At 44.9% G+C, this 26,353-nt stretch overlaps 2 protein-coding genes across 5 annotated transcripts in view; both read right to left on the bottom strand.

Annotated features, from left to right (window-relative positions):
* KDM3B (lysine demethylase 3B) overlaps positions 1–10,266 on the bottom strand; it is a 53,552-nt gene extending 43,286 nt beyond the window's left edge. For all 4 annotated transcript variants that reach the window (XR_010606942.1, XM_065644101.1, XM_065644103.1 and 1 more), the window contains exon 1: positions 9,988–10,266. Coding sequence is in view for 3 of the 4 variants with exons in the window: in XM_065644101.1 (XP_065500173.1) it covers positions 9,988–10,158 (171 nt within the window). In the remaining variant the exon portion in view is untranslated. The remainder of the gene's footprint in view (positions 1–9,987) is intronic.
* A 2,272-nt stretch (positions 10,267–12,538) lies between these two features.
* LOC135993937 (C-terminal-binding protein 2) lies at positions 12,539–23,560 on the bottom strand. The gene is made up of 9 exons (XM_065644156.1): positions 23,475–23,560; positions 22,665–22,819; positions 22,438–22,582; positions 19,692–19,898; positions 18,862–19,076; positions 17,961–18,091; positions 17,659–17,786; positions 16,987–17,107; positions 12,539–15,930 (listed from the first exon to the last, which is right to left on the bottom strand). Exons 1-9 carry the CDS (start codon positions 23,521–23,523, stop codon positions 15,759–15,761), a joined length of 1,323 nt encoding a protein of 440 aa, XP_065500228.1. The 5' UTR covers positions 23,524–23,560; the 3' UTR covers positions 12,539–15,758.
* Between the last annotated feature and the right edge of the window lie 2,793 nt (positions 23,561–26,353).

Genomic DNA, 26,353 nt, shown 5'->3' with positions numbered 1-26,353 from the left:
CTAAACTGTTCTATTCCATCACTTAACTCAGAAAACAGACCTTATAGAATAGTTTCCCTTTCTAAAACCCCAGACCCATTAACTGGTTCAAAAGGAGAGAAAAAAACTTACGTATTCATATTAAGATAATCTCTCTCCCCTTCAAAACAGGGAAGTAACGGCAAGTTTGGTTACATGCTTTACATTCAATATTAGGTTTTCTTCCATCTTTGTGTAATCAACATAAGCAATGGGGTCCTGCCAAACTTGGACTTACAACTATTAAAAAGGTGTTACTAATTCAAAGTCCATACCTAACAGTATTTTCCTCCACAAAGATATGCAGGGCAGCTGCTCCAGGTGCATGCAACACCACACATGATATTGTCAGAATTGTCAGTAGTTTCCAACAGATCACACAGCAACAAACAGGATGAAAGCCCCAACACAAACAGCTACATTCTCAGTTTCTGTTTCCAGAATGTGCAACAGAATCACTTTGCGTACTGGGTAAGAAGCAGAAGCTGACTTGCACAGCACACTGCATGTTTGCGTAAATACCACTTTGTATTACTACAGAAAATAACTACAGCATATTTATGAACTCATGTGGAACATGCTTAGATTCTACGAGAGAAAAACACTAAAGCAAGGAAAGAAAGATGAGACAGACTTGAGAGTGAATAAACATATTTTCTTTTGATATTTTAAGTGGTAAACAGAAATACTCCACCTGAGTTGTAAAACCCAGAAGCCTTAAGCAAAGTGGCTACATTATAGCTGAGAACTTCCTGGCTTTTTCTCATCTTTATTTGAAAATCGTGTAGTTCTGAGTCAAGAGGGAAACGTGTATGCTGAAGCCCTGGCTACATCGGAATAAATTACCTCTCAAATGTGTCGATGGCCCTACAATCCATAGAGTGACATCTACCGACCGTATCTCTGCTGACCCTCCCAGTCCTGCTCGGTCAGTTTAGACTGACCAGAGAACAGCAACGGCACTTCGTTAATACCACTGCTTTTAAAAGTGCTGCTGCTGATGGCAACGAGATCTGCAATTAGTGCAGGTATGTCTGTATCACATTAAGAAAATTATGCTGCTTAGACAAAAATGCACATGCAGGATTTCCCAAGTTCTGCTATGGGGAAAAATGCCTTCCCTAAGCATTTCTAATTGCAAACAATAAACATTTTTGTTTTGTTTGTTTTTAAATCTACAAGACCTTTTTTTTCCCAATATAAAAAAATGAGGGCGCATACACACCTGTAACTCTTTCCTTCTCTGCTCCCTTTTTTTTTTTTGCCTGTCCCAATAAAAAGTGCCACTAGAAAGCAGAGTTGTTGCTCTGCTTTGTTTGATACACAAAGGCAGCCTGAACCATTTTTTTCCAGAAGACACATTCTTGTCTAGCTGCTACCCTAACTTTCAGGCCTTAACACACCATAGAGAACTATCGTTTGTTTCAAATGGAATTTCCCCTAAAGTTTTCCAACATCAGTTCTACTATAAAAGCAGCAACAATAGGAAGACCATAGGGTAGATAAGACAGGTATATTGGTTGTTTTCATCACGTGACACACAGGCTTTAAACATGATTTATAAGAGAAAAAATACCGCAGTTTATTGCATTAGAAATTGCACAATGGTCTAATGTAGATGCCATCTATTAAAAACAAAATCTTTACATTTTATAGTTTTATATATTATAAAAAGTAGAAGATGGCAAATAATCGAAGTTCAAAAATATCCCTTAAAATGGTCTTAAATTTTACCTAGTTTGGAAAGGAAGGATGGTCCATCAGTTGCTAGAGAGCAGCCAGAGGCCCAGGTTCAACTCCCTGCTTCCTCAGAGGCTTCCTGCATGACCTTGGCCAAGCCACTTAGTCTCACTGGCTGAGTTTCCCCATCTGCAAATTGGAATAATAGTACTTATGCCCAGAAAACAGGCACTGGTAGGAATCTGTTGCAGACTACCAAGTAAAACTGGGTAACAAGTCCATCTATGACCTTTTACGCATGATGTAGAAAGAACTATATTGTCAACATGTGGGAGAAGAAAAAAGGGAAGGTAGATACTGAGATTTCAACACATTGGAGATCTCGTGCAGCTAGTACCACCATGAAATGAGATTAAAAAAATTAAAACTACAGTAGTTTTCTAATGCAATCAAAGTATTATTTTGGAATCCGTTATGTAAGACAAAGATGATGTCACGCCAATGCTTAAAAAACTTTTAGCTTCCAATACAGTAACTATGCTTCAAAATATTTCTTACAAGGAAAGACAAAAACCCCAATCTGAAATCCCACTGCTCGCCCAGGACTCCATGGGGTGTACATGTATGGAACACGTGGCCTAGAAACTAAGCACACACAAGCAACTGGTGATTTCCTGCAATCTTCCTCCATGCTGTTTGCTGAAAGTTCCAGGGAAGCATCATGCACAAGAGATAGGAAGGAAAATTACGTTTTTATAGCAGCTAGCTACTATATTGTCTTAATAATGACATCAGACCAAACTCTCCTGCTGAAGTCTTCATCAACAAGTTTTTTCTTACACATGAAAGAAAGGAACAGAAACGGACCTATTGTGTCTCCCACATGCTGCATGGCTTTTTTCCACTTTATCCGATAAGACTCAGGATAACTGTCAAGCAGCTGAACACTTGCAGATATGAGCCGATTTGGAGAGTTTTGGTTAACGCCAAACCAGAAAATGACTGAGACGGGTATCTCTCTTGGATAACAAACGCTACCCAAGCCAAACTTGGGACCAGCAGTAACCTCATAGCCCTTTGGCTGCATGGCCAACACAAGCCAGTGATACCAACCGACACAAACCTGCAGAGCCATGACAGACACGGCACCGTGTGCTGCGACCGCCTCCCAGCCTCGCACCTGAAATCAATCCAGTAATCATGGTGCATTTTACACCAGGCAGTGCCAAAGATGTTAATCACTACGCTGTGCTTTTTAAGAGGGAATTTCCGAAAATGTTTGCATTCCCACCAAAACCTCCTGCCTTCTGAAGCAGCACCAGCCCATTCTGTACACCAAGAACTGAATCTCAGCTCCCCAGGCCTATCCTCAAATAGTGACACCTTTTTTCCTTAATTTATACTAAAATTAACAGGTTTGAATGTTCTCTGGTATTAGTAACTTGAAATACTTGAGCTATTGGAAAGTGTGAGTTTCACAGAATAAATTTATTTTAGAAACACACACATATTTTTGTTGAATACTGTGCTTTTTGTTGCTATTTCTTCTAAAATATATCTTTACCTGATGTCTGCCAGTATCCCAATCAAAGTAAAATCATAAAAACCACCTTCAGTGAAATAACGGCAAGATAGTATTTTTTGACTACTGTTTCTTTCTGGAGCTATTCAGACCAATGATACCTTCTGTTTTGCAAAACAAATCACCTGGACATCCAAGCAATCTGCAACCCCATTATCAGCAAGAAAAGGACGAGGACCTCCAGTTCGGAGCTCTGAAGGAAATGCAGCACCTTGAATTGCAGGTATGACACCCAGACTTTTTACAAAATTTAAAATTGGTACCTGTATAATTGCCAAGCGGCAAATAAAACACCTATATTAAAAAATAAGAAACAACCTGATAACTGTTATTCTATTAAGACAATACTGGTGGTTTGCCAAATATTAGAGTAAGTTTCACGTGAGATCTGGAGGAGAGGGCTCCAAAGAAAAGAATGGCAATAAATGGAAGGAGTTAAAAGTGGAAATTTTAACTGCAGAGCTTATGTGTGATAAGAAGAACTCTTACTGCATCTAATCTGAACTTGAGTATCCAAAGCGTTAAATGGCACTGCACTGAAAATGAAGAAGCTGGGATTTACAGAAGTCTAAGAGGAATGGTAAAAGCAAGGCGAAAATTATTAGTTTTAAAATTGAAAGTATCGGGGCAGTAGAATTATTATTGCAACACAATTAATAATGTCACTGATAAAGCTGGCATAAAAAAAAAAAATCAAATTTCTTTAGACACATTCCTGGCCTCGAGTGTAATCTTATCTTATGCAGACCAGAGAAGAATCCAAGGAGCTTTTGGAGTTTTTCCCATCACAGCCCCTCAAAATTTGCTATTCTAATTGCTAATTCTGGTTTGCCTCACGCCCGTTCCTTTGCTTTCCAAGTTCAGCACCTTCCTTAAAAAAACGTTAGTGATAAAATTAGTAGTATATCTCATTTTTCCTGAGTTTCATAGATTAATCTGGACAAAGTAAAAAATTTATTTTAGGTTATTAGATGATAGACCACATGACTATAGCTAAAATAAATCCAATCTCAAAGAAAAGCTTTAACATGGAGCTTAATGCCACATTCTCAACAATCTGAAAATAAGAAACCAAAGTTATTCATCTTAAGTAGAAAATTATGCTACTCTTTAGAAGAATGTCTAAGAAACTATCAGCCTCTCTCCAAACCCACCCACCTCAATGTCATTTCGCATACTAAGCAACTCTAACAAATGAAATTAATCTCTGAATACAGTTATTAACGTCAAAATGAACAAGGTGGACATGGACAAAACCATGGCTTTTTGGAGGAAATTCAGAAAGATGGCAAAAGGTCTGCTATGCACACAAAAACTGCAACGAAAATCTGACTCCACAAAAACCCCTTCTCATTTATCTTTGTGTTCTGCAAACGGAGCATCACCATCCAGTGTGGGTGAGGTATTGAAAAAGGACCTGAACCGCGAGTCTGGCACCGAGGCGGTGGCTGCTGCAGGAGGGCAGGATCAGCTCATCAATGGTAACCAGACACAAGTGCTAACATTTTTTCCGGCTACATACAAACCTGCTGTAAGGATGGTTTCAAAATAAAACATACTTAGAAACTACAGAAGAAAATAAATCTGCCACTGACTGAAAAGTTGAGTGCCTTGATTAGACAGAGCATCTAATCAAGAAGAGGCAGCACAATCAGCTGTGGACACCAGTGACCTCGAGGGAAAGCTCAAAGCTTCGCGTAGGTACCGGGGTCACAGCACAGCGGCCCCAGGACAACAACTACATGAAGGTAAAACTGAGTTTGGGTCCCAGGACAACAACTATGTGGAGGTAAAACTGAGTCTGGGTTTGGTTAGAACTGGAAGCATTAAGACTACTGAGAGAGCACTCCAACACTGCAGAGAGAAGTTACTGTACGAGCAAATGTGTTTTATGACCACATTAAAGGCTATTCGGCAACCAAACATAAACATGATAAACTTTCATTAAACTGGCCGAGTCTTCTTGGAATGACATTTCTCCAAATGTTTCTATAATAACATGATGTGGCTAAATAGAAATATTTTTGAAGCCACCAATGATCAAGGAATTCACTGAAGCATGGAATAAGATCAGCCAAAAGAAAATAGCTACTCAGCACACAGAACTTGCTCAAGGAATATGGATATACACACTGCCTGCAGGAGATTGTTTTCCTACAGAAACAAACACACGCACACACACTAACGTTTTGTACCTCGAGAAGTTAAAACTACAAACCAGATGTCTTGAAGCAGTTTCTCAGTTAAAACACTGGCCTGCTCTTTTCACCCAAAATGTTTAGGAAGTGGACTGCCAAAGCAGAGACACGTAACGCAGTAATAACTCCAGACAAAACTCCAAATAACTTTGTCATAACCACTTGCATTTCAAGTAGAAGTTGCTCCATATTCACAAGTCCCTGTATCTTCACCTTCTACAAAACTATCAGTCTTCTATTTGAAACCTGACAGAAAAGGTATGTGACCGCAGTATGTGACTGCGTATGTTCCACAGGAACCCCTGCATCAGGCAGGGCCCTGTGGTCACACAGGGAGCACAAAGGGACCTTTCAGACTTCTGTATCTCCACTGATATCTCCCCTGAACACTGAGAAAACATCTCACTATGGATACTACAGAAACCTGCATTTCTGCAACCATGTGAATGACAAAAGGGACTCGCAGCTGCCAACCTGTGGCTCAAAACCCATACCAGTTACGGTGCTGAACTACTGTCCTTACCAGTGTGTGATTCAGGCTTTGGGTTTTGAAGTGTGACACATGCATCCACATTAGAGAAAAACATACCAACAAATGTGTCAAGACAGGAATCTAAATTATTATTATACCTACTAGTATTCAACTTTCTAAATTTTACTCCATTTGCACAGCTGTTACTGAGTCTACTGCTTTCTGTAGCCATACCTAGAAATTCAGCTAAATGAACTATGTACTCACCAAACAGATCGTAAAGCATATGGTTTCTACCTTCCCAGCTTATGGCATTTTATTTGGTAAGAAGCAAGCCATATAGATATTATGTCAACACTGTCCACCCAAGAAAAAAAAAAAAAGCCAAAGGAGAAATACACTATGTTTTGACAATGACAGGAAAAAAAATCTAAGGTCTTGCCAAAGTATACTTTATTTTTCTAGCCTCTTTTCCTTGTTTGTGTTGTTACACTTCAACACTATGAAACGATATTCAAAAAGGTCAAAACAAATAATCAAGGAGATTCCTGCAGACAAACTTTGCCGGTGTGCAGTATCTTTCACCTTTCACTTGCAAAAGCTGGATCTGAATACTTCTATGAACTGAACATGCAAGAACGCTGCAAGTTTTCATATCATTTATCAGTATAAATAAAACTTGCAGAGGCTATTACCACTAAGTAGAAAGAAGATGGGTTAGCTCTAGTAAGAGATTTCTTGAATATACATTTTAAGCAGCAAGCCTATTTGAGCAGGAATCTTCCGAAATCAGATAACCATGGTTCACTAAACCTAAACTAGGGAATCTGAAACCTTTGATTCTGCTGCATCAGACACCAGGCAGGAGGAGCCCCAGTTTCAACTCCCTTTTCCTCTTTCCATTTCTATTGCAGTTTCAAAGCCTGTACAACCCCCATTCAGTCCCGATCAGAACTGAACTGCAGCAGACACAGGCTCAGCCGGCAAGCACCAGCATCCGAAAACCGCTTGAGAGCACATGGATCTGAATCCAGTCTCGTGGGGTCCCAGTGCCCCTCATCCACCACATCCAGTCTCCAGACAGGAAGATACTCCTTCCCAACGTGACCTGGTTAGAAAAACTAGTTGAAATACCCTGTTATTTATGGTTAACTCAAACAGTTCTTATACTTGCAAGGTAAATTAAGCGTATTCCACAAGTCAGATAATTTCTAAATAATTTCTAAATATCAGCTTTATTCAATAAAATCCCTTATGAATAAGGTACTTCAGATTACTATGTTTTCATTGAGCTGTACAATCTACATATCACCTACAAGTGAAAATGTCTTCAGAACACATTCAGTTATATGTGCAGATTACTGTAGGAAATAGATAAAAACTCAGACATAAAAAACTTGCGTGAGACATAACTTAGTATCCATAAAGGAGGAAAGAAAATAAAACGAAACATGATCTCCTGCTCTACCATCTACTGTAAAAAGCATATGTGGTTTATTCCACACCAAAACACCCCATGTCCTAGGGCTCCAAACTCCGGGGATTTGTGCAGCTTGTCTATGTATTAAAATACTCATCTCACATACGTTTGTTTCCCACATAAGCAAAAGCAGCACTGTCCCACATGCGACAGGTTGAGCTATTTTGCCATTGACATGTAACGCATCCTTTCACAATTTTAGGACAATACCAAGCTAAAGCCTGACAAGTCTTTTATGATTCTGTCCTAACAGACATTTTGAGAAAAAGGGCAAGATGTGTTTCTAGTCAGAAGAGATAAAGCTCTTTTCTAATAGCAGCACAGATTTTCCTCAGGATTTCTTCTAGGTGCTCTGAAGATGGCACAGCTAGGACTGACCACTATATACAGTTTTTACGGACTAACCATAATTAGAGTATTCCATGTTTTCTCAAAGTAAGAATATTTAAGTGCTACTCTCTATAACCAAATTTATACAGGGAAAAATAGCAAAACCTCTTCAAAGGCTCCACCACACCAGAACAAGTAACAGTTCCCTAAAATTCCAATATTAAAACAAACTCACAAAAAACCCGCTATTTCACCTGCTTTCTTAAGTTCTGTACTTCTTGTCTACTCCTGAGTTTTCTGACTTAGAAACGTACAGATGATCAACTGTATTTCTAAAAGCCCAACATCAGACTACGGGCCAGTAAGTGGAACTGTCCTTACAGGATATCACAAGAACGCACAGGCTTAAGTAACCCAAAGCGTAGAACAGATTTTTTTTTTTTCCTAGCCTTTTTCAGGCCTAGTCCACATTATTACTTTACCTTGGATAAGTACTTCATAAACTGTGGTTGACTGGTACCAACTTGTCACTTTCTTCTAGCAGAAGGAGTTTAAAAAGAGGACTTATTTTTCTGATAGTTATCACTGTCACAGCAGTATTCATTATGCATGGAAGGTTCCATGACAACACTAAATATTCCACATGACAGAACTCTGAAAAATCTGCCTTAAGTATTTTACACAGTCCACATTTAAGAGTTCTTGTATAGATTTGGAGAGTATACTGCTCAGAGACAGCTGCATCACTGAACTTGTGTTAAGTGAAAGGTTATTGATGAAAGGAACTGGGGTGAGAACTGCAGGGCTGAACAAAGGGAAGAAATTCACACACCAAAAAAATCCTATTCTTCCCATGCTATCAAGCACAAACGTTGATTTTTACTTTGTTAGGGTCGTCTAACAGGCATCACATGGTTGGACAGCAATGACTGACCAGGAAATAAGGGACTACCTTTCACTGGACACAGATCCACAAACAAACACTCCACCAGTCCTTCCACCAAAACAGTAATAAGATCAGGTGCACACCAAAAGTTCAGTACATCATACACATATTTGAGATGGATGATTCCATAATGCAAGAATACTGATGATACATATGGCAAACACAGCCTTCTCCAAGAGCAGCTCTCCAGACCACGTTTTAGTCAGCCCCAAGACATTTTCATATTTCAGACAGAGTCTCAAACACTTGTTCCATTTTCCTTTTAAAGATCCCGTTTCTGCATGTCTTTTTTTTCCCCTCCTCCTTAAATAAATAAAGGAGCAGCTAGAATGCATCGCCACATCTCTCAACCACAGAGACACAGGGTGCGAGGCCACCTCGGCTGGCAAAGCCAGACCCAGCACAGCCCTTCCCGCTGACGGCCCCACTGCAGCTCTGAAACAAGGCCAGAGAAAGCAGCATCACTGTAGGGAGTCAAAGGAACTGTTCAGAGTTGAAACTCCACAAAGAAGCCCAAAGAACTTACCATAACAACAACAATTTTTTAAAAAGCCAATCATAAAGAGAACAAACAAAACTCTTCAGACAGAACCTCATTCCCCCTAACACGGGTCATTTTAACAGCCACAGTTCTCAGGAGCGTGCCCTCGGTTCTCCACAAGTCTTCCACTGTTACAGCGGGAACGTGCAGAACTGACACACAAAGAGAAACAGCACAGACACCTTGCAAGCTCTTTTTGAGATCTCCACCCAAGCGCCTCACTAAGCTATACTAGAAATAAACCAAACAAATGCTAAAGAGTGTTTAAACATACTACACAAAGCACAAATTCCTACAAGTAAAAACAAAATCTAGGACGGAGTTAAATCAATAATCTCCACTCAAAATTACGCCTTCAAACAGGGGGCATCATTTAGGCTGACCGAGAACACTTAACGCCTTCCCGGAAAACAATCGCCCGACACCGAGAAGTTACAGCCGGCCGTGTCGGCCCCGCAGAGCAGACCCGGCCCAGCAGCGCCCGTCCCGCGCCTCCACCCGCCGCCCCCGGGGCTGCCGGCCCCTCCCCGCACTCCCCGGCCCGGGGCGCGTCCCGCCGGGCCCAGCGGCAGCGCCCAGGCCGCCAACACGGCGCTGCCGCGTTCCGCCCGGGGAGGCGGCGCCCCGGGCCCCGGCCTCGCCCCGCAGCCCTGCCCGGCAGCCGGAGGCCGCGGCCCACGCGGGCAGCCCGGCCCGCGGCTCCCGCCGCCCCAGCCCCGCCCCCGCCGCTGGGCCCTCACCGCCAGGTCCTGGGGCACGGCCCCGCTCATGGCCCGCACCGTGCCGCTCCGCCAGGCCCGGGACGGCAGCGCAGGCCCCGGCTCCGGCCCCGCCGCCTCTCCCTCGCCCGGCCCCGCCGCCAGCAACAGCAGGAGCCGCTTCCCCACGGGGGAGGCCGCCGCGTCCGCCATCCCCGACGGGCAGGAGCCTCCTCCTCCGCCGCCGGCCCGAGCCCTCCGGTCGCCGCCGCCCCGAGACACCGAGCGAGCGGCTGCCCCGCGCTGGGCCTCCGAGCGCCGCCCCCCGGCCCGGCATGCACCGCGCCCGCAGTCCCCCCCGATCCCGGCATGCACCGCGCCCGCAGTCCCCCTCCCGATCCCGGCGTGCACCGCGCCCGCAGTTCCCCCTCCTCCGCCCCACAATGCCCCGCGCCCCGGGGCCGGCTGCAGCGCGGAGGAGCCGGAGCGCCCCGCGGAAGGGCCCGGGCCTGGGCCCGGTCAGCGCGGAGCGGCCGCATGCTGGCGGCCTTTGCTCGGCAGGGCCTGTCATAAGCGCCTAGTTCAAAATCTGAATTTATCACAGAAAAGAAGGCGGTTTAAGCGAAACCTCGAGATAAACACAGCCAAAACCAGTTCAGCGGCTTGAGACGTGCGATCCGAGTTGCAGTTCCCAATGTCCCAGGTTGGCCTCGGGAAGCGCCGCGGCCGCAGCCCGGGGACCGCGCTTCCGAAAAGGCGGCTATAGATACGAAATCGTTATGTTAACAGGATGCAGCTGTCACAGTTAGCTGATACGTTTGAACGGTTATCGGGGAGAACAGTGAGATTCCCTAAAGCTCCTTTCCAACATAGTCGGACAACAAAAAAATACTTCAGAATCCTACACTGTAGAGAAATGACGTGCAACTTGGCACCATTCTGCTTGTGCAGTGGACACAGTAGCACTGAGAGAAACTGCAATGGGGAGCAGCTGCCATACTCCATCCCAGAACAAGAATATCCACATACTGTTTCCTCACTCTAGGAAAGGCACATTTGACACTGAATTAGCAGCAGCAAAGGCAAGTTGCTTGCTTTCATTTTTATTTATTTTCAAAGATTGTTCCAGGTGGTTTTAAGTAGATGACAATGTTTCATCTTTGTTACTTCCTGGTTATAGGGATGCAGTTTACTGTACTGGGAAATGGGTAAAGCAATGCCCATGACCGACTTGTACAACGTGCCTGTCCTGAGAAGTGTATTTCATCCTTTCATCCCATTATATGTACTCTTTAAGGTCTGATTTTAGTCCTGATGTAGCACACAGATAAAATACTAAACAGATTCTAAGATGCATTATTATATCAATAAAAGGTTCAAGACACTTTTTGGGAAGTGAGGTTGGCGTTTGGTATTTCAAACAACTACATATAATAGAACTTAAGAACAAACAGCAGCATCAGAACTCTGCTCTAACCTGTGCTGTACAGCATCTGTGAGTTTTGATTTACTACATGCCACCAGCTTTACTAACTGCCCCCCCCCGCTTTTTTATTTGAAAAATGTACAGGAGCCAATACATACATGAGACAGAACTGACGGGCAGCAGAGCCATGATACCTTGTGTCTGAGTGACTGGTAGATCCAAGATCAGTACTACATTCTTTGAACACCAGGCTTTGCCCTCAATGTCTTAAGTTTCTTTACTTAAACAGTGACATCATCAGCTACACGTCAGAAATAGGACCACCACATAAAAGATTCCAAGTGGTCCTATGTCCCCTTCCCGTTCCACCAGCTCCGAGACTGAAATTGCCGTGATGGAGCAGATCAGCATTTCCCATATCCCATCTCCTGAACGTGGTGCTGGATATTCCAAAGGTGCACAGCACCAGCTAGACAAATAGTGATATAATCCACCAAGAACAGGAAGGGGTTTCCTGACTTTCATCGATGACTGACACAGGGAGCATAGGCCGTAAACCAGAAATTAAATTTCATTTATGAAATACCTAACCAACTTTCTATGCCAATTTTGTTGCACCGGCTTCTATGTTAGAAAAATTAGTGTCATGGGCCAATTTTCTGTATTAATTTCACATACTATTTTACTGTAAAAGGCTGAAGACGGCTACTGCTGTTTACACAGGTATATTTAAACTACACACAGGCTGCAAAACCAGCCATCATGATGTGAGAAGTCACGTAAGTGAACACCAGGCTACATCCAAAGCTGTCCCTTATCCACTCAGACACTGCTTCTCCAGCCTGCCACCCTCACAGCCTTGGTGGATGGTCAGTGCTCCAGAATCCAAACAACATCATTTGCCAGAGTGGCAGATCCAGGGACTGACTGTGTGGAAGATCCAACTTATCTAGATTGAGAAAAGCGGGACTGATGCAGACACTCACCTGTACAGGTTTTCAGCCCTCCCCTTCAATATTGCATCTAAGGCCACCCCTTCCACAGACAGCAGCCGTGTTCTTTGGAGAACTTTATTAAAATATATCCAAGAAGTAATCAAACATTTTCTAATGAGTCAGGATAGATCTGAAGTGAGAAAAACATCTGTACAGATGACAGTGCTGTAAGTTTTTGTTTACGTGCTTTATTTCAATGTTTCACAGTTTAGTCATTGTCTACAAAAATATATTTCTGAAACTCTGAGTCCTCTATAAAAAAGCTGGTCAGCAGCAGTGACCCTGACAAACAGAATGTACCTTGGGACAGTGTGAGCACCTCCTGTAAGCAGATTAGTGCAGCTAGGGCACTCCTGCCTCGCCCTGGGAGACTTCTGTTCTTTGGGATTAAAGCCCTGCACTAGTTCTGAAGAAAGCCATTAAAAAGAAAAAAAAAAAAAAAAAGTCCTTCCACTTCTGTATCCTGCACTAAGCTTGGGAGGGTGAGCTGCGAGTCCGTATATCAGATGGGAAGAGAACGCTAACGAAGGACTAGGCACTCGGGGCGGAGACCACCGGGTACATCAGTACTGGTAGATTCTTCTTTGAGCTATCTGTTCAGAACTGCCTGTGTCTGGTGACAACAGGTTCAGCCTATAAGCAGAGGTACAAATTGCATACAAGCAGAGTTATCCTGTAAGCACAAAGAGAGTCACGATAAGGGTTCTGTTCATTTTGACCTCAACATTTTCTGCTGTGGCTTTAATCAAGGGGAAAATTGCCTTCATATCCAATCGCAAGCCTACACAGTGTTGGACAGAACAGAGCCACTATCAATGCTGTCAGCTTCAGCTCCCTGGTACCCATATCCAGAAATATTTTTTACAACATCAGTTATCTGATTCCTACACTTAATAGTTACCAGTATATCTAGGCACCAAAAATAAGAATTGAGAAACTCATGTGTTCCCCAAATGAGATCCTTCCACTCTTCCTCTGCTCAGTTATTTGACTGGTCTATAGAGATACTTGCAGCGAAGAAGAAAAAAAAATGCTGCCTCTTAAAAAATAAATCTCTCTTGCATTGTGCTCTAGAAGAGACAAGGTCAATGTACTCTGATCCTCTGTATTCACAGAGCTCATAACCAGAAGCCCCTTGCCACAAAATAATCTCGGTCCTGAACCTCTAAGCGGGGCAGGAATTTTCAGCAGCAAATAAGGAAAGAGTAGTTATTGAAAGACTGCTTCCCTAATGTGGTAATGGAAGATGTGCTCTCAGTCCATGAAAACTTTTCCCTATCTGCCTGTCCAAAGAACAGCTTTCTGAGCTAGTAGATAGTAAAAATTTGATTTCATAGAGACTGGAGAACTCAAGAAAGTGCTGCTGGTTATTTTAGGTACAGCTGCAATCAAAGTGCTTCTGAGCTCTAGGCTTTCGTTCAGAAAAAAACTTCTGTAACTTGTGCCTATCACCAGTCCCAGTCTGATCTGCTAAACCTGAGCAGCCAAAGAAGTACATGAATTTTAAGTGGAATTAGCATCATCCATGAAAACACAGAAGCCAAGAACCTTCACTGAGACAAATACCTTATAAAAAATCCCACTCAGCACTAGAGAACTAATATCGTCACACTAATGCTAAACAGTTAAAGTGTAAAAATCTGTAAGAAAACACCTGAAGTTTACTTCTTGCCTGTTTTCCTTTCTTGAATTGCTGGGGAGTATTAGGGAGGTGGGGGTTGAGGAGAAAGGAATCAGTCACTTCGCTGTATCAGTAGTAAGCCATTACATGAAGGCGGTATTGGAGAAAAATGTAAAACCAGGAAAAAAAAAATCTGAAAACCCAGTGACTCTGAAAGCTTTCCTCAGCTTCCTAAACTGTAAATAGCCTCAACAGAGGATTTTGTCCACACCTCAGGATGGATTTCCAGTCTGTTCCCAGCTGTTCAGCTTCCAGTCACAAACACACAATAGAGGCAGACAAACCCACACAGAGTGTGCCTCCCATGCAGCACCTCCTTTTATATACCCACACAACATGAACAAATCAATCAGAAATTGTAACATCTTGTGCACAGAAAGGACATAAACTAAAGTGTAACAATTAAAGGAAGATTTGGAATTAAGGAAAATAATCTCCTGTGGAACTTGTTTGCTGAAGACTCCATACCCCTTAAAGCAGCAATTCATATTCAATCATTTGGGAAATGGGAACAGACTTGAGAGCAACAATCCTGTCTTGGCTCCAGGTGACAAGCTGAGAGCGTTCTTTCTCCTTCAGTACCACAAAGCTTATTTGTGTACAAAAGAGTCTTGCCCTACCTGCTACTGGCGATGCAGTATATGCTAGCAGAGCTGAAGCAGAGTAATTTGGTCAACTGTTAAAAGCTGCCTTCTCCATCAGCACAGAGAAATGTCGCTAACACTGGTATGTTACCTCTAGTTAATGCAGTTATGCCAAAAACAACAAAAAAAAATCTGTAGCACAAAGCTTAGAATTTTAACATGATAGATACCCCGTGGATAAACACTGCCATTAGACTGTGAGGTACGCATGTGAGGAATCAGCAACTACAGCTGCAAGTTATTGCTACTTGCTGTCTCCCAGTGCAAGTTTATGCTGCTTGCGCATTCTCCTGCCTTCTCCAAATCGCACAGACTCCACAGTGAACTATTTTGAGGCCTCACAAACACAGTGGCCACCAGAACACATTTGATGACATTTTAATCTCTCTCAAATTATTTATCAGGCTGACTTTGAGACTGTTAGTTTTAACTTCAGGCCTAGTACTGCATAGACAAAACCTTGTATGGTCAAGAACTCGCAATGCCTGTGCTATGTCTGTTCTCACAGGAAACCTTAAGTGAAACAAGCGAAGTACTGCACAGAGCTGAGCCTACACTGCATTCTACCAAGGGCATAATAAAGACAACAGTCACAACTTCTCCAATTCACTAATATTTTTCTAATATTCCCCATGGCTACACTTAGAGAGGTTCAGCCAAATTAAATTCAAGCTACAAGTCACAACTGAAAAGTGTGCACTCAGGTCTGGTGTTAGGGACACCGAGAAACACTGCTGATCAGGCAGCTCCACTTCTGTTTTCAAGTGCACAAGGACAGTCTCCTGTCACAGTCAACCAAGGCAGATATATGGGAATAATCATTGGTTAAACCAAGGATCTCCAAAGGGAGGCAAGGTCACTGCTGCCCTGCCCCAGACAAGGAGAAAGATTCATTGAGAGATTAAAACTAAAGGATTACAAAATAAAGGCAAGAGCTAAAGTTTGCCAGTAATGAAATGCATTCTCCTGTCCTTTATGAACAGGAACCAGTCTCTGCAGGCTGTTAAAGAAGGTCCTAGGAGGAGATACCCTCCCTTTTTGTGCTGCCAGAGGAGAGGAAGATGCCGCTATTGGTCAGCAGGAATCTCTCTGTCTGCATCCAGTTTGCTCGTCTCTCCAGGGGAAGGGGTACGTGGTGCAGAGTGAGACACAGAAGGGATCCCGTGAGCTACAATCCCTTCCACTACTGGCGGTTCTGGTAGCCCAGGGGTGGCTACTCCCACTACTCCTGGAGGAAACCTAAAACCAAGAGAAACATGGAAATTACAAGCTTGTCCAACAGTTATGCAAGGGGAAAGGAGCCGTGCCCTCAGGCACCTGCTGAATACAAATCTCTCTTTCTGACTGAAATGCTCCGATACAGAACACAGGAGAAGTCTCCAGAGCTGAAAAGCAGCAGTTATATCCTAATACCGCATGACACCAGTTCTCAGACAGGCAGGCAGTCTCAGGTCTCACACTAAGCATGTGGAAAATAGACACAAAGTTTATCTCCAGTGAAAACAGCCAGAGGCACTGTACGAAGGTACCATGAAGGGCTGGAAATTCCCTCCCCATCAGCCCGAGGACTGCAAGCTGTGTTATCCTTCACCAGCCTCTCAGACAGAAAAGGAGCTGAACTCATAAAGCAGCCAGATGTAAGATGAAAAATAGGAGAGTGATACTCATGAAATGCTAATGAACCATTCTTCCATTACATCCATTCTGCCTCACTGTGCCTTCTCCATAAACGTAACTGAACCTCCGTAGATCCCTCCGAGAAGGGAAGAGAATAAATTTCCTGCTTTCCAGATGGGAGAAAAACAGAAGGGAAGCAACCTGCCCACAATCACTTGGCACATCTGTAAACAGACAAAAAACCCCTGAAATACACCCTGTTTAGGCCACTGCCCAAATCCACTGGTCAATATCTCTTTAATAGTCCATATCTGGGCTACAGATAAGAACTGTGCTTTGTTTATACAGCCCATATGATATGCACAACTTCTAAATGGTAAGATCCAGACCTCTTTTCAGTCACACAGCAGCAGGCTTTCTTACATCTTGGGCAGGTCTTGCAAAGATTTGGAAAAATTAACCAGTATGGAGCTGGAACTAAATATGACCAAATAAATCCTAGTACAGCTTCAGAAGTGTTGTGGTTAAGTTTCTGGTAAAAGCTCATGTATGGAGGTTATAGGAAGAGAAACATGCCTGTCTGCAGGTACAAGCAGTTCTCAAACCCAAAGGGGATGTTGGTCTGATTCAGCAGAAGACAGGCTGGAAGCAGTAACTTGGACAACCTACATATCTCACCTGTAAGCTGCAGCTCCGTTGAGTTCTGGGTGGACAGTTGCAGGATCAATACTGGACCACTGAGCTGCTAACAGCAAGTACTCCTTATTAACACAGTTCCTCAATGCGTCAGGTATGTGACCTGCAAGAGAGCCAAAAATGACAAAAACACAGGACACAAGTAGGAAGGGCTCGTTCCCTGAAGCATTTACAAAGGAATGTAGAAAGGAAACACGCAACATTTTTCCATCTGCCTCCACAGGATAACACTGGGTAAGGGAGACTCCTCTGAACAACTGGTCTCTGGAGAAGACAAGAAACTGATCCTTCCTTCCCACTTCTGTGATCTGGTGGGAATTATTTGCCACAAGCTGCAATTGCCCAGCCTCACCTTCCCCAAGAGCCAGTATGTCCTAGTCCAGAAGAAAAGGTGTACAGTGTAACTGTCAAAGGAATTATTGTGAAGGATTTGGAAGATGTACTGGGTACAAGGCTTTCCCAGGGTGGGAAAGTGCCACTCCAGCATTAATTCAAGATTCTCAGAAGGCAAAGAGACAATTATCAACTTACACTCCAGTACCAGAAACCAGTAACAGAGTCCAAGTTTTCAGAACAATCAGCACAATTCTTGCAGTGAACTAACAAAAGAATAGTAATTCAGCAGCAGCTGCAGAGCATAGTCTTCCTCATTACCTGTAATAGCTCTGCGGATCTCTTTAGCTGCATCTTCCCTGGATTCAATGGAAGCCTGTTCACTGTACCAGGCAGTGTGAGGGGTGCAGATCACATTGGGTGCATCTTTTAAGGGCCCCTGAGCAAAGCTGTGGAGGGGAAAAAAAGGAAAGAAAAAAAATACATTTCTCTCCAGAAGTGATAATTCCATCTGTCCTCTCGGGTACCAATGTAACTCAATTAAAAAAAAAAAACAACAAAAAAAGAATCGTCCAGTGTAGGTGAGTCACAGGACAGCAGCAGGCATGCAGGGGCACCGTTACCTGAAAGGCTCAGACTCATGCACATCCAACGCTGTTCCTCTGATTCTCCCCTCTTTCAAGGCTTGCGCTAAGGCTTTCTCATCTACCAGCCCTCCCCGGGCTGTGTTCACTAAGAAGCAGCCCTGGCGCATCTGGAAAAAGAAAAATATTAAGTGGGTTGAGAATGAGACTTTTCATGGAAGCTAAGTGAATCTTGGGAAGTCTACTGGAAATGAGCAGGAGCCCGCAGTGATTAGATGAGGCCTGGACGAACTAGGAGTGCTCTCACTGCAAAGCTAACCGCAGGGGAAATGCCTGCAAGCAATGCTTGAGAAATTGCTTTAAAAATGAACAAACAAAACCACAAGACAGCAAGGGCAAAAGTGGAACGCTCAAGTTCTGCACTCCATATTCATCCTACTACGTTAAAAAAGAAAGAGGAAATGAATCAAGTATCCAGTTACACAAAACTGGACTACAACGTCCAGATGTCTCTCATGAAAGCACTGAAAAGCATTCATAGACTAGTGGAGTAGAGCCCGAGACTGACTTTGCAGTGGGCTTGGGCAGAGAGGATTTGGCAGAGCTATGTAAAGAAACACAGTCCCCGCCACACCACATCTGGCTCTAACCAGCAAAGTCAATTACGCATTGTAATTTGAAATTATTGGATCACATAAACCATTATTTATATATGAAATTACTTGGCAAAAAGAGCCAATCCCATTCTTCTCTTAACATGAAATTCTATACAGCACAAAGCACAGGCACCCGGATCCACACGCTCCAGCCTCCAAAGGCAGCAGGAGGCACACGGCAGAGGCAGCAGGATTCACACGCTCTCAGCCTCTGTGAAAGCAGCAGTTTCTGTTTGCATTCATTTCCACAGTGCTCTGTGGGGGAAATCAAGCTCCTGCTGCACCTGTTTAATAGTGAAGTCATTGATGAGGTGATGGTTATGTTCATTCAGGCTGCAGTGCAATGTGATGCAATCGCTGTGCATTAGTAGATCCTGCAGGGTTCCTACTCGCTGTAAACCCAAGGATCGCTCCACTCCATCCGGCAGATAGGGATCATAGAAAATCACGTTGAAGCCAAAGGACTTGGCTCGCAGAGCCACTGCCTGTCCAACTCGGCCTTCACAAAAGAAAACCCACAATCATCAAGGAAAGGTAAAACAAACTTTAAAGACAAGATACTGGGGTAGACTGGGAGCCTACACTGGAGTTTACTGCCAGGGCCTGAGGTACTGCAGCCCTGGAAACCCCTGGGATTGCCATAGGGATCCAGAGGAGGTTACTCAGCGCTGATCCCACGTGGTTAATTCTAGTCCTTCCCCATGCAATAGCCAGAGCTTAGCCTAGAAGGAGCTCTGTTTTTCAAACCAAATCTGGACCCTGAGTGAGCAGCAGTAATTATCTGACTACAAGAACTTGGAGAAGGAATTGGTAGCTTTCAGGTGGCTTTGTTACTGATACAGCCTAGCACACAGAGAAATCGTCACCAAGACAAGCTGCCTGAATGTTTCAATTCTTCTAGCCATTTGAATATGAAGAAAAATCCCCAGTCCCATGACATACACCCATATCTTGAAGATATCCAGCATCACAGAACAGGGCACTAGCATTCCTTATATGCCAGTGTGTTCCAGAATGAATAGCTGTAAAATTATCAGTGTTTTTAGTCTGTGACTCTTAGGTTCCCAAAAACTTTCACAGTTCACTTTTCAATCTAACTATTCCCATCACTTACCGAGCCCAATGATGCCCAAAGTCTCCCCACGGATACGCACAGCGCCTCCAGCCACCTCTCGAATCTGTTCTACGCTTGAGGCTCGATTCCCTTCCCGCATGGCCTGATGGAGCCAAGTAACACGTCGATAGAGGTTCAAGATGTGGCAGAGGGTGGAGTCCGCAGTCTCCTCTACTGAGGAGGAAGGGATGTTGCAAACTGCAATGCCTACAAAGCCACAGAGGTCATATAGGATTTTTAGCATTGGAACACTAAACCAACATAGAGATCTTCAGGCATAAGTGCTGAAAGACAATTCAGTGCTCCAGAACTACTGCCAAGAAACACGGGATTCATTTCAGAAGCTCATTCTACAGCAACACAGATGCAACCAGCCAGCTTTTTAACCCCAAGGAAATACTATTCCTTCCTTATAGATACCCATTTGACTGACACACCAGGAAAAACAAGCAAACAAAAATACCACCAAACCCCAAAAAACCCCAACCCAACCCAACCCAAAATAACCCAAAACAGGCTGACGTGAGAAAACTAGGTCATACAAGTGATGCAATAAACTGTCTGTTTTAGAACATCTGCATGCAAAATGATGCACTCGTTCCGGAGATACTCCTGACAGATTAACTGGCAGAGCCTAGAAGAATTAAGACGGATGGTTGAGCTCTTTCATGCCTCACAGTCCACGTGCTCACTGCAAGCATCAGCTTCCCCAGGAGCAACAATAAGTAACTAAGTCATTAAATGCAGAGAGATGCCACAAGAGCCTCTCTAAATCCATTTGAAGTTACACTTAAGAACAACAACAGATAACATTCCCACTCTAGAATAACACACAACCACAAGGGACCCTAAACCCCGTGACTAGAACTACCAGGTAAATTACTCTTGCAAACAGAGTTAAAGTCCTGGCAGCACAAATTACTGTCAGAAAAGGGAAGATGGAACACTGTAGCAAAACTTGGTCACTCCTGAGCAATCTATTAAAAAAAAAAAAAAAAAGAGGGGTGTGGGAGTGGGCTGGCACCATATCACTTCTCACTGCTGCTATCCTTCATTCAACAGACCAGCCAAGAAATAAAAATAACTAGAGGAAAAAAAGGGTCTCTGCCCAAATGTAACCCTAGCTACTTGCCAGACCAAGGAAACTCTTCCTCCTCAAAAGTCTACCACTTATCTAAAAACTAGGAATAAAATCTAGGCAATGACTGAAGGCACACAAAGTTCAGCAAAGCACCACGCTCTTGTAAACCTACCACAGAGGACACATTTGACTAAACTCAGACCACACTCTGACAGAACCAAGAGAGCAATGGCCACACACCATGCGAGATATCTGACTCTTTTTCTCTATCAAATCATTTGCAATTGTGCCATAATGCCACACAGACCACTCAGAGGACATGAGGACGGGAGACAGGGAAACCTAATTTATTTTAATCTCACTGGCTACCATCTCATCCATCTTCAGACGCCACATACATTCATCTCCTACACAACCAGACACAAATTCCTGTTCACATGCGATATTATGCCTAAATGTAAGAAAATGCAAACACACACAATAGCCCTTTGGTCTGATTTGAAGATCCAGAACACACAATAAACAGTATCTTACCTCAGAAAGAATTACAGGGCCTGGCTAAGCATGAAAATAATCATTAATTGTCCATGAAAAAGCAAATCTGGCCATGCTTATAGGTCATCATACTATCGCTCCAAAGCAAAAACGGCGAGCAGCAGCCTGATGGTGAAAGAATTTTGACCCATTTCTCCTCGGGTTAATGAGTGTGGAGTGGAGGGAAAGAGAAAGCTTTGAGTGTGAATGGATCTGATACGGATGGTGAATTTAAGTAGAAAACTCTAAGAGCAGATTAGGTCCCAAACTCAGCCCAAAATTGTAATGGCTAGATGAGAGATGAAGAGCTTGCCAGGAACTCTTGAGACTACTCCCTTGCATCTTTCAGATAAGAAGACTCTTTAGACCAAATTCAAGCAATAGACAAATATGCGCTCTTCATTTGTTTGCAATTCATCTGTTCTTACAGATCTGGAAATCGTAACGGCTATTTCAATTTTATATGTAAATACTTGTGTTTGATTTAAGCTTAATCTGATCTGTATTACATTAAGAAAAATTTCAAACCTCTGACACAAACCTAAAAAACAAGGGGAAGGGTACTTGGGTGATCCACCTCATCTACGGGGCTACAAGGTCCCAAAGTCTCACTGCCACGTGTTTAATAAATTGCAGCTTTTTGTCACCTGAGACTCTTCACCTGTCTGAGACTCTAACGGGATCAATAATAAAGTTGAATCAGAACCTACCTGCATATAAAAAACTGACCAGAAAACTCACTTATCAAACATTTAAAGTGAGTTTATCCGGCATCGGCACTTGCAGGCTGCTTTCAGACATCAGACTTTGCTCAATTCCTTCCCCACAAATAACTCAAAGCTGCCTCACCAGAAGTTATCTAGACACCATATTCAAGTTTCTGAATTCCAAACAATAGCAAAGACACCAACATCCATAGTAGAGCAATCTGGGAATGGAGAATCAATCTTTCAAGACACCTACCAGCTCCAATATTGGTCAGCTTCCTAAAGATGCCTGATACTACACAGCTCCAAATCTTTTTACATAAAAGGTTTTAAATGCACTTGGCTACAAAGCAGAAAAACACGTGCAGTGTTCCACTTCACATTCAGTTCTGATCACAGCAGAGCCCTAATGGTGTCATCATACCTAATTCTGCAGCGGATTTGATGTCAACATTGTCATAGCCACTGCCAATACGCACAATGACCCTGAGGGCTTTGAATTTCTCCAGATCCTGACGAGAAAGGGTAATGGTGTGATACATCAGAGCTCCCACTGCCTCGTTCAGCACCTACAACAAGAGACCGTCCAAATCAATCACAGTCTAAGAGACAAAGCTCTATGTTTGAATGCTTGCACATTTTCTTGCCCACCTTTTCATGGATTTCCTGAGTTGACTGAGCATCACAAAACGCCACTGTAGCAACATCCTTCAAAATGGGCATCTCCACAGTGCAGTCCCGTCCATCCAGGAGCGCAACCAGGGGCCGCGCTGGCATCGGGCCATTCACAATGGGTGGCCGTATGCCTATTAAGAAAGTCAGCAGGAGTGACCACATCAAAGACAAGAATTCTGGAACCCTCATTTGCTGGTCCAACAAGTCATTAGCTCTGTTAAGAGTTCTACAGTATTCAGGAAAGGATCAGTCAAAGCAAAAGTAATAAATAGGAAACAAAATACAGGGCAATGAAGCTAGGAAAAAGAAAAGCCTCTGCCACCAGCATGTAAAGAAAATCAAAACGTATTTTATCAACAGTGAGATAACAGAGGTGGCTCAGAAGCACATCGCTTTACTCTAGGCTGCTAAAACCTGTTGTAAACCCACTCCAGGCCTACTGCCCACTAACCTGCCCCCACCTCGGCACGCCAAGGCACGGACCGCTTCCTCCGTAACCGAGCAGAGCGGGTGAGCTCACCGGGCACCAGCCGGGCGTCCCCCGGGCTCGGGCAGGCGCCGCAGACACCGCTCGGACCGGCCGCGGCACCGGCGCCCAGGCAGCAGCAGCGCTGGGCCGAGCCTCCCCGGCGGCAGGGCCCGGGGCAGCGGAGCGCAGGGCCCGGAGCCGCAGGGCCGCCCCGCTCAGCTCGACAGGGCCGGGTCCCACCGGGCAAGGGCGCGCTGCCGGGCCTGGCTCCAGGCGGCGCCGCCGCCGCTGCTGAGGGGCGCCCGCCCCCCTCTCACCTTCGCAGATCCGGTCCAGCCGCTGCCGCTTCACTTTGTGCCGGTCCATGGGCCGCTGCCGAGGGACGCACCACCCGCCGCCGGCTCCGGGAGGAAGCGGAAGGGTCGGGCCGCGGCCCCGCCGTCGCTGAGGCGCCGCGCGCTCCTGCTTCCGCTTCCGGGGCGCGCCCGCCCCGCGGCGCACAGTGTCCGGACCGCTGCCGGGGCTGCGGAACGGCGCCGCGTGCGGGCGGCTCGCGGGCTGCGCGGGACAGCGCCGCTCACAGCAGTTCCGGAGCAAAAAGATTCGAACAGAGCCCAGAAACGGCATTTTCCGCTGTTGGGCCTCGCACTGCACGTAAACGTGAAATAAAATCTGTTCCCGCGTGCTCGCGCCTGTGGGTTCCGGCAGCAGCGCGCGACCGCTGCCCGCGAGTGGCTCCCGCCGCGCCAGCGCGTCCGGGTCCGCGCACCGGCCGCGGCGGTGGGGCCGGCGGGCTCTGGGACCCGGGGCGGCTCTGGGCCCCGGGCGGGCGGTGAGGCCGGGGGCGGCTCTGGGCCCCGGGCGGGCGGTGAGGCCGGGGGCGGCTCTGGGCCCCGGGCGGGCGGTGGGGCCGGGGGCGGCTCTGGTGCCGGCGGGCTCTGGGACCCGGGGCGGCTCCGGGACTCGGGCCGTCGGTTCGTGGGCGCTCAGCCGCAGGTGTCCGGCACGCTGAGACAAGGCAGCAGGGACACAGAGAAGGTGAGTTTTCTGCCAGGCAGGAAAATAGAACAGTGGGCATGGAACAGCAGCTTGAAAGGTTCTTCTGGGCTGCAGAATCCCAGTGTGTGTGGCTCTTGCTAAAAAGCCATTTCGTACTTTGCTCAGCCATGCCGCCAGTGTCTGTATGTCTTCTCTGTCTGTTAGTTCTTGGAGATAGAGGACCTAGAAGGGGGTTATACAGTTACATAATGCTCTTCTCTGTTTCGTTGTTTATTCCTCATATTTGATTATGTTTTGGTTTTGGCCATCATAGTAGGAAGTTATGTGCAACGCCCAAGACCTTCCCCCCAAATAGTCTGCACAAAGCTAGTAATTTTTTTTTTTTCAATGTAAAGCTAGGATTGTTTTCTCCCCATAGGAACTGATGTAGCTAAAGAGACTCACGGGCTTCCTGACTCCCAGTTTGTTTTAGCCAGGGAATTGTACTGGTGTCTCAGCTGTAGGTGCTGATGTGGATGACCAATGATTGTGCCCACACTGAGAACATTCTTGCTCCTGGGATAAACTATATACTTTTGTCTGCCCAGAATCTCCAAATACCAACCACTCGACATTATGCATTTTTCCTCTGTTTACCGGGAACTGTGTGAACCTCAGAGCTATTGTCCAATGCACCATCAGGACTTCAAAGTAGAGCTGCTGAAGTTTTGCACCAATAGCAAGTCATGGACTATGGAGCAAAGGAAGCGGAACCAGATCACTCGCTTCAGGAAACTGGGGGCACCAAAGCAACATCTGGAGTAGAAGCTGCTCAAAAGAGTTGTGTCTTCTAACACAAAGTTCAGCTCCCTGCAGACAGCTAGACTGTGACAGTGAAAAAAAGAGAAAGGGCACCTGCCTTGCTCTGCCGAGACTGCTAGGACAAATTAGGAGGTCTGTTTAAAAAGTCTCGACCCTCTGCAAGACACTGGCTGAGCACGAAGCCACAAATAAGAGTCCCAGAGCCGCCTCGGGAAAGAACAGGGTTTTTTCACTGAAGACTAAAGCAGCTTTTAGGCTGTCTTGCCTCAAGATTGCAAGGCAGCATATGTCATTGCTTGAGCTCTCAACCCTCCTGCTTCAGACAGGAGTCTCCATGGCTTTTTCAATACTAAACATTGCTGTGGATTTTGTTGTTAGTTGTTCACTTCTGACTGGTAAAATAGAGAGTTGGAACAGACCAAAGTGTTTGAGCACTGGACCTTCTTCCCTGTGGCAATTCAGTGTCAAGAATGCAGGATGCCTAAAATGATGATTTCTCAGCCCGTCACCAGCCAGGATCAGGTATGCCCAGCAAATAAGTCTCCAGCAAATTAGTCGTTATTCTTCCGTAAAGATGAACAGTGAAAACTGGAGAAGGGTAACTCCTCTGTCACACCTGCTAAGTCCTTATTGACATGTTAGCCATGGTTTTCCCAAGCTGCAGCTGTTAAACTAGACCTACAATTTTGTTCTTGAGTACTGGCTCAGTGTAATGGAATTGCTGGTATGGGTAAGGATGACAAAGCTGAAAATTGGACGTATTTCTATGGCGCCAGCCAACAGATGGGGTGAGCAAACAGCTCTCTGTAAGGGCAGGCTACTCAGAGTTTCCCTTTTGGATGTTTTTATGGCCTCCTATGAAGCTGTTTTCGGAGGGAGACCAGGGCGAGGATGAACTGTCCTGCTGCCTACTGCTACTCCAACGGTTTGGCATGGGTTCTGAGGTGGTATGTAATACAGAAGAAAATGATCAAAGTGAAGGAATACTGATGCTAATTGAGAGTTAATCATCATACGCAATGAACTTGTATGTGCTGCTTTACAGCTAAGTTACCTGTCACCAGAGAGCTCCTGACAATTAAAAAAGGCATGGGGGTGATGACCATAGAGTTAAAAAAGAAAATACTGCTTTTCTGTTAGATTTCTACTGGGTGCCAGATTAAAATGAACTGCAACCTACCAGCCAGGTATGTTTTAAATTTCTCCTGCCCTATGAAGACTATGGTTCTCAGAAGATGTCTGTATTCATTTATCAGCTCTTATCTGACAAAACTCACCTAAGAGCAAGAGACCCTGAAGATCATGCTCTCTAGGAAAAGAGCATCACCTTTTCTGCACGTCCTCTGGAGATGGTAGAAATAAACACAGCACTGTCCCTCGACACCACTCAGGTGCG

Source organism: Caloenas nicobarica, chromosome 13 (assembly GCF_036013445.1).
Source record: "Caloenas nicobarica isolate bCalNic1 chromosome 13, bCalNic1.hap1, whole genome shotgun sequence".
NCBI classification, from domain to species: domain Eukaryota; kingdom Metazoa; phylum Chordata; class Aves; order Columbiformes; family Columbidae; genus Caloenas; species Caloenas nicobarica.
This window is presented reverse-complemented; position numbering and strand designations above follow the sequence as displayed.

Excerpts from the sequence above, each read along its gene's own strand:
- LOC135993937 (XM_065644156.1), bottom strand. The coding sequence starts at position 23,523 with ATGGACCGGCACAAAGTGAAGCGGCAGCGGCTGGACCGGATCTGCGAA. Across the intron at positions 22,820-23,474 it reads GCTGGACCGGATCTGCGAAG|GCATACGGCCACCCATTGTG; the intron begins GTGAGAGGGGGG and ends CTTTCTTAATAG. Across the intron at positions 17,108-17,658 it reads GATCCGCAGAGCTATTACAG|GTCACATACCTGACGCATTG; the intron begins GTAATGAGGAAG and ends GCTCTCTTGCAG.